This window comes from Heteronotia binoei, chromosome 2, assembly GCF_032191835.1.
Source record: "Heteronotia binoei isolate CCM8104 ecotype False Entrance Well chromosome 2, APGP_CSIRO_Hbin_v1, whole genome shotgun sequence".
Lineage (NCBI taxonomy): Eukaryota > Metazoa > Chordata > Lepidosauria > Squamata > Gekkonidae > Heteronotia > Heteronotia binoei.
In genome coordinates, this window is record NC_083224.1 from 188,725,131 (window position 1) to 188,732,531 (window position 7,401).

General features: G+C 51.6%; 1 protein-coding gene across 1 annotated transcript in view; it reads left to right on the top strand.

Annotated features, from left to right (window-relative positions):
- Nucleotides 1–6,775, top strand: part of CACTIN (cactin, spliceosome C complex subunit) — a 29,267-nt gene extending 22,492 nt beyond the window's left edge. The window contains exons 8-10 of the mRNA XM_060232704.1: nt 771–902; nt 2,728–2,999; nt 5,847–6,775. Coding sequence (XP_060088687.1) covers nt 771–902; nt 2,728–2,999; nt 5,847–6,337 — 895 coding nt within the window. The 3' untranslated portion in view covers nt 6,338–6,775. The remainder of the gene's footprint in view (nt 1–770; nt 903–2,727; nt 3,000–5,846) is intronic.
- The last annotated feature ends 626 nt before the right edge of the window (nt 6,776–7,401 follow it).

The window sequence follows — 7,401 nt, forward strand, 5'->3', positions numbered from 1 at the left end:
CCCACCTCCCTCGGGAGCTGATTCCACTGCTGAACAACTCCTACCGTAAAAGGTTTTCCTTCTATCCAGCTGGTACCTTCTTGCCCTTAATTTAAACCTATTATTGTGAGTCCTCTCCTCTGCTGCCCACAGGAACAGCTCCCTGCTGTCCTCTGAGTGACAGCTCTTCAAATCCTTAGAGAGAGCCATCATGTCGCCCTCCCTGCTTTTCTCCAGACTGAACATCTCCAAGTCCTTCAGCTTGGTCTCCAGGCCCCTGATCATCCTTGTCGCTCTTCTCCTGAGCATAGTCTATTAATGGCTATTAGCTGTGGTGACTGAGGGGAATCTCCACATTCAGAGGCACAGATCCGCCGAATCCCAGAGCCAGGAGGCAACACTAGGGGAAGGCCTCAGTCTCTTATATACCCTCCTGTTGGCCCTCCAGAGGAACTGGTTGGCCACCATGTGAGACAGGATGCAGGACTAGCTGGACCACTGGTCTGATCCAGCAGGGCTGCTCTTATGTTCTGAGATCAGCTCACTGGTACCCTGTCACACTCTAAAAATAAACAAGTGGTTTAATTGGGAGGGGCCCAAAAAGTGGTGGGCCTTTGAGCTTGGCCCCCCCCCCCCCCAGCCCTTGTCCTCAGAGGTGGCAGCCAGCTTAGCGGTGATTGGGTAGAGCAGTTCACGTGAGGAGGCCTGACCCTGTTGAAGAGCTCGGCTGCAGGAGCACCGCTGTGGCAGCCTGTCCCAACGCACTCCCCTTTCTCTCCCACGGGACACAGGCTGAGGGAGCGACACCAGGACGTCCTGCGCCAGAAGCTGTACAAGCTGAAACAGGAGCAAGGGGTGGAGAGCGAACCCCTCTTCCCCATCATCAAAAAGGAGCCATCCTCTCCGGTTGCCAGCGGCAGCAGGTAGGGAGTGCAGGGCAGTGGTTAGAGCGTGCGGGGGAGGGGTGTCCCCAACCTTTCTGAGCCTGCAGACACCTTTGGAATCCAGAGGGTCGTGGGGCACTGTCGTAAAAATGGCTGCTGCAGCAGGCAGAGCCAACCTTAAATTGTCAGGGTTCAAGATTATATTCAAGCCTAATAGTACGCGTAATGATTTGGATTTATACATGTGTGTTCCTTTAATTGTTGGTAAGTTGCAGTAGAGAAAGGGGGGGGGGAATGAGTGAGTGAGGTGATTGGTTGGTGACTGAGAAGGTGTGGGTGGAGCTAAGACTTTTGTGTGGATAGAGAGAAAGCAGTGAACTCTCAGCAGAGGGACAGCAGTTAATAGTCAGTTGCGGTCAGTCAGCAGTCTACAGAGTCTGAGAAGCAGTCTTCTGATTAGAATCCCATATAGTGCTGTGAAAGGCATTAAGATTCCAAGGAAGAAAAGTAGAATGCTTTAGAGCAGGGGTGTCAAACTCATTTGCTATGATGGCCAGATCTGACATTGTTGGGGCAGGCCATGTGTGAACCTATTGAAGATTAGGTAGCAGAGATGTAAACTTTATAAAGGAAACAACAAAGATTTTAAAAAAAAAAACACCTTAGAACATGTTTAAAACATTAGCACTCTCTGGTCTTAAAGGTGCTTTCTTTGTATCTCTCCCATGGGATCTAGGGAACTGGGCAAAGGAAGCCCTGGATCGATCCTTCCTTCCTTCCTTCCTTCCTTCCTTCCTTCCTTCCTTCCTTCCTTCCTTCCTTCCTTCCTTCCTGGGACCAGGAGGGGGAGGAGCCCCGGCCAAAAGAAGGTAGAGAGGCTTGACTCAGTAGCTCTGCTGTGCAACTGAATGAGCCTGGATTGCATGGGGAGAGATGCAAAGAGAGCACCTTTAAGACCGACAAGGGCTAATGTTTTAAACATGTTTTATTTTAAATTCTTTAAAAAAATCTTTGTGTTTGTCTTTGTCCTTTATAAAGTTTATATCTCTGCTACCTGGCATTACATCTGATGACGCACACGGCCCGGCGCAGCACGGTCTCATTTATGTCAGTTCCGGCCCTCGTAGCAAATTAGTTCGATACCCCTGCATAGAGCTCAGGCACAATTCAGTTGGGAACATTAAACGAAGTGTTTGGAATTATATTCCTGGTGACAGCATTGCAGATAGATAGATAGATAGATAGATAGATAGATAGATAGATAGATAGATAGATAGATAGATAGATAGATAGATAGATAGATAGATAGATAGATAGATAGATAGATAGATAGATAGATAGATAGATAGATATGCTCTGCCACTGAGCCACGGTCCCTCCCGTTATACCGAGAAGTCACAGGTTCAAGTCCTCTGATTGGCCACAGAGCTGTGGCTGATTGCCATCTCTCCCTGGATGGGCCTGCCTTCCAGGGTTGGTGTGAGGATAAATTTGAGGAAGGGGGAATGATTTCTTCCACCCTGGGGTCATGGGAAGCAGGGGAGGGTGGGGAGAAACGATACTAATTCAGGGTCCTTTAGAGGCTACAGCATCTGCCTCTCCTTTTTTTGCAGGTCAGCCAGATTTCAGACGCTAAACAGGGTTGGCCAGTACATGGAAGGGAAACCAGGGGTATGACGTAGAGGCAGGCAACTGCAAACCACCTCTGAAATGTCTCTTGCCCCAAAAACAAGTCTAGCTCACCACCTAGTGGTGCATAACTCTAAAAGAGCTAGAACTTTTGTTTGCCAGACACTCTTAGGATCTCCTGGCTATGCTACACACGAGGCCATGTGATAGTTATTCTGAATTGTTGTTGTTGCAGGCTGGAGGCAGAGGAGAGTGCTCCACCGCAGGCTGGCTCCTCCTCTGCCGAGACCGGAGGCGAGGCTGAGGGGGAAACCAAAGCAGAGGGGGAAGGGGAGGCCGTCCTGATTGAGGAAGACCTCATCCAGCAGAGCTTGGACGACTATGACTCCGGCAAGTACAGCCCCCGGCTGCTGACGTCCCACGAGCTGCCCTTCGATGCCCACGTGGTGGAAGCCGACGAGGACCTCCAGCGCCTCCTGCTTTCCCGCCAGCAGCTGCAGGTCACAGGTAGGGGGCCGCTGCATAGCTTCATCCGAGGTTGGGGGAGGACTCTGATCTTGGTGACACATTTGCAGTGCAGTGACCCAAGGGCGAGTCCCTGCCCCAAGGAGCTCACGGTCTCAAATACAACAGGAATGGAATGTACGATCTACCCAGTTAAATGGGCTTCATTGAATTTGAGAAAATAAGACAAGCTGTGTTGGATCAGGCCAGGGGCTCACCTGGTGTGACACTCCGTGTCACACAGTGGCTCAGACCCAGGTGCCATCAGGCGGTCCACCAATGGGGCCAGAACTCCCAAAACCCACCCACTGTTGCCTCCCTACTGATGTTCCCCCAAGCACCAAGCATACAGAACATCACTGCCCCAGACAGAGTGTTCCATCTTAGACCTTGTAGTCATGGATGGACCTCCGCTCCATACGTTTATCCAGTCCCCTCTTGAAGCTGTCACCACATAAGAGAAGCCCTGTTGGATCAGGCCAGTGGCCCACCCAGTCCAACACTCTGTGTCACAGAAGAACATAAGAGAAGCCACGTTGGATCAGGCCAATGGCCCATCGAGTCCAACACTCTGTGTTACAGAAGAACATAAGAGAAGCCCTGTTGGATCAGGCCAATGGCCCACCCAGTCCAACACTCTGTGTCATAGAAGAACATAAGAGAAACCCTGTTGGATCAGGCCAATGGCCCACCCAGTCCAACACTCTGTGTCATAGAAGAACATAAGAGAAACCCTGTTGGATCAGGCCAATGGCGCACCCAGTCCAACACTCTGTGTCACATAAGAACATCAGAGAAGCCATGTTGGATCAGGCCAATGGCCCATCCAGTCCAACACGCTGTGTCACACAGTGGCCAAAAAAACTAGGTGCCATCAGGAGGTCCACCAGTGGGGCCAGGACACTAGAAGCCCTCCCACTGTGCCCCCCCAAGCACCAAGAATATAGACCCTCACTGCCCCAGACAGAGAGTTCCAACAATACACTATGGCTAATAGCCACTGATGGGCCTCTGCTCATATGTTTATCCAATCCCCTCTTGAAGCTGTCTATGCCTGTAGCTGCCACCACCTCCTGTGGCAGTGAATTCCACGTTTTAATCACCACTTTCTGCAGTCACCCCATGTCAGCCTCATCTTCTTCATTTCAGCTGTCTGGTAATGCTCACCTCCCCCCCCCCCCCCCAACTGTCTTACTAAACAATCTTCAGGCTGGCTGGGAAGTCATCAGCCGACTCAGAACACAATATTCTGTTCCAGCCTCTGGGGGCAGTGGACTCCCAGCTGTGGATAAATGGCTCTGTTAGACATCCTTGATGCCACAGTTCCATCCCTGTATCCTTGAGCAATCTCTCCATCTCCTCTCTGAACTTGGGACAGTCAGTCTGTGGCTGGAAATTGGGCGTGGGGGGTGGGAATTACGGCAGAGGTGGTCTTCCACCCAAACTGGGGGCGCTTACGCTTTCAGGATAACACCGGGCACCGCCTAAATCTTGTCAAATCAAGGAGGCCTTCTTGTATTGGCATGGGAAGCAGTTTAGTGACCTGTGGCTAAGGAGGGAGCCAGACTGGACCAAGAAAGGAGGAGCAGGAACAGATTCCCTGTTTTGTCATGGGAATGTGTCCCAGTCTGGTACCAAACCTGCTTGTCAGTCACCTTCATAGAAACAGGCAAAGTCCCCCCCCCCCATCTTCCTTTTTCGTTCCCCGCAGTCACCTGGCAGAGATCCTTATGTTTGCTGATCATGGAAAAGGGGGATGCCACATAGACACTGCAGACAAACCGGCTCTCCCAGATTTCAAACTCTGGTGAAATCAGGCGATACCATGCTGCCTTTTGTCTGTATGGAACGTGCTTGAGTGACATCAAACCCTTCACTCCATCTCAGCCAAACCTGCTTTGCAGGATGGTTGTAAAGGAAGGGAGGGCTGCACACACCACACTGAGCTTGCTGGAAGATGGGGAAATACACTGCTCCCACTGGCTTTGCCTCTCAAATCTCTTTCTGTTGCAGCCATGGGGGCTAAAAATTGGGGGTTTAAAACATAAACAGAAGCTAGGATGTGTAGGAGCCCCGTGGCGCAGAGTGGTAAAGCTGCATTACTGCAGTCCAAGCTTTCTGCTCACGACCTGAGTTCGATCCTGGCGGAAGCCGGCTCAAGGTTGACTCAGTCGTCCATCCTTCTGAGGTTGGTAAAAGGAGTGCCCAGATTGCTGGGGGTAAGGTGTAGATGACTGGGGAAGGCAATGGCAACCCACCCCATAAAAAGCCTGCTGTAAAAACATCGTGATTCGATGTCACCCCAGAGTCGGAAACAACTGGTGCTTGCACAGGGAACTACCTTTACCTTTTTAGGATTTGTAAGAAGCTGCACTCGGCTCTGTGCAAGACAGGATGCTGGACTAGATGGACCCCTGATTTGATCCAGCAGGGCTCTTCTGATGTTCTTATGAAGGCCTCGGCCTCTCTGCCCTGTTGCTGGCCCTCCAGAGGAACTGGTTGGCCTCTGTGTGAGACAGGAGGCTGGACTAGATGGAAGAAGAAGAGATTGGATTTATACCCCACCCTTCACTTGGAGTCTCAGAGTGGCTTACAATCTCCTTTCCTTTCAGTCCCCACAACAGACACCCTATGAGGTAGATCAGGTTGAGAGAGTGCGTTCAAGAACTGCTTTTGAGAGAACAGCTGGGAGAGAGAATTGTGACTGACCCAAGGTCACCTAGCTGGAGGAGCTGGGAATCAAACCCGGTTCTCCCAGATTAGAATTCCGCACACTTAACCATTCCACCGGACTGGTCCGATCCAGCCTAACTCTTCTGTACTCTGATCTCTTTGTCCTCTCCCCTCCAGGCGATGCGAGCGAGAGTGCAGAGGACATCTTCTTCCGCCGGGCCAAGGAGGGGATGGGGGCAGACGAGGCGCAGTTCAGCGTGGAGATGCCGCTGACGGGGAAGGCCTACCTGTGGGCCGACAAGTACCGCCCCCGCAAGCCCCGCTTCTTCAACCGAGTCCACACGGGTTTCGAGTGGAACAAGTACAACCAAACCCACTACGACTTCGACAACCCCCCGCCCAAGATCGTGCAGGGCTACAAGTTCAACATCTTCTACCCGGACCTCATTGACAAGCGCTCCACCCCCGAGTACTTCCTGGAGGCCTGCCCAGACAACAAGGACTTTGCCACCCTGCGCTTCCACGCCGGCCCCCCCTACGAGGACATCGCTTTCAAGATCGTCAACCGGGAGTGGGAGTATTCCCACCGCCACGGCTTCCGCTGCCAGTTCGCCAACGGCATCTTCCAGCTGTGGTTCCACTTCAAGCGTTACCGGTACCGGCGGTGAAGAGGGGAGTCGTGACATTCCTTCTTTCCTGAGTGGGCGATGCCCCGTCGGCAAGGTGGCGCCGATACCAGTTGAGGGATGCGTGGAATCGAAGCGAAGTGAGGGCCACTGAGAATGCCAACGGGATGCAGGAGGCAATGGGAACGCATTGCTTTTCTGCTGTCCCCACATCTACTGGGCAGCTCGCCTGTAAAGGCTGCGCCTTGATGAACCGTTCAGCCTCGGTGGGGATGCCATGCCTTCCGTGGACACTAGAGGGTGCTCCTCCCTCGCCTAGATTCTCCTCCTTTGGGGCTGTTCCTCTTTTGTCAGCTCTCTTGGTGGCGCCAGATCTCGATTTTTTTTAAAAAGGGGTTTGTAAGATTTCCCAAGTTTGTGTTAATGGGGTGGACTGTTCTTCGAGACATCATCTAGTTGAAATAAAAGCAGTTTATCGATGTTGTTTGGTTTCTCTGTTGCCGTTAGAGAAGGCTGATATTGGCAAAATCTGGGGCTAAGAACATATGAAGAGCCCTGTGGTTTGAACTATTTAGGGTTGCCAGCTCTGGGTTGGAAAATATGTGGAGACTTTGGTGGTGGAGCTAGGAAAGGGTGGGGTTTTGGGAGGGGAGGGACTTCAGCATGGTACAATGCCATAGACTCCACCTTTCAGAGCAGCCATTTTCTCCAAGGGAATTGGTCTCTGTCAGCTGGAGATCAGTTGTAAAAGCAGGAGATCTCCGGGCCCCACCTGGAGGCTGGCATTGGCTACCCTTGTCCAGCATCCTGTCTCACACAGTGGCCGACCAGTTCCTCTGGAGGGCCAACAGGGCAGAGAGGCCAAGGCCTTCCCTGATAAGAACATAAGTAGAACTCTGCCGGATCAGGCCAGTGGTCCATCCAGTCCAGCAACAGCAGCTCCCCGTTCCGTTGTGTTCTCATGAAATTGCTCTGTAAACAAAATCCATGAATTGATGGATTCTGTAAGGTGTGTTTTGTGTGTGGTGTGCATTGTGCAGTTTTTAAACCTGCTTTTTAATTTTTTTTTTTTTTTTAAACCCTGGCTTTAAATGCTGTAGACTGCT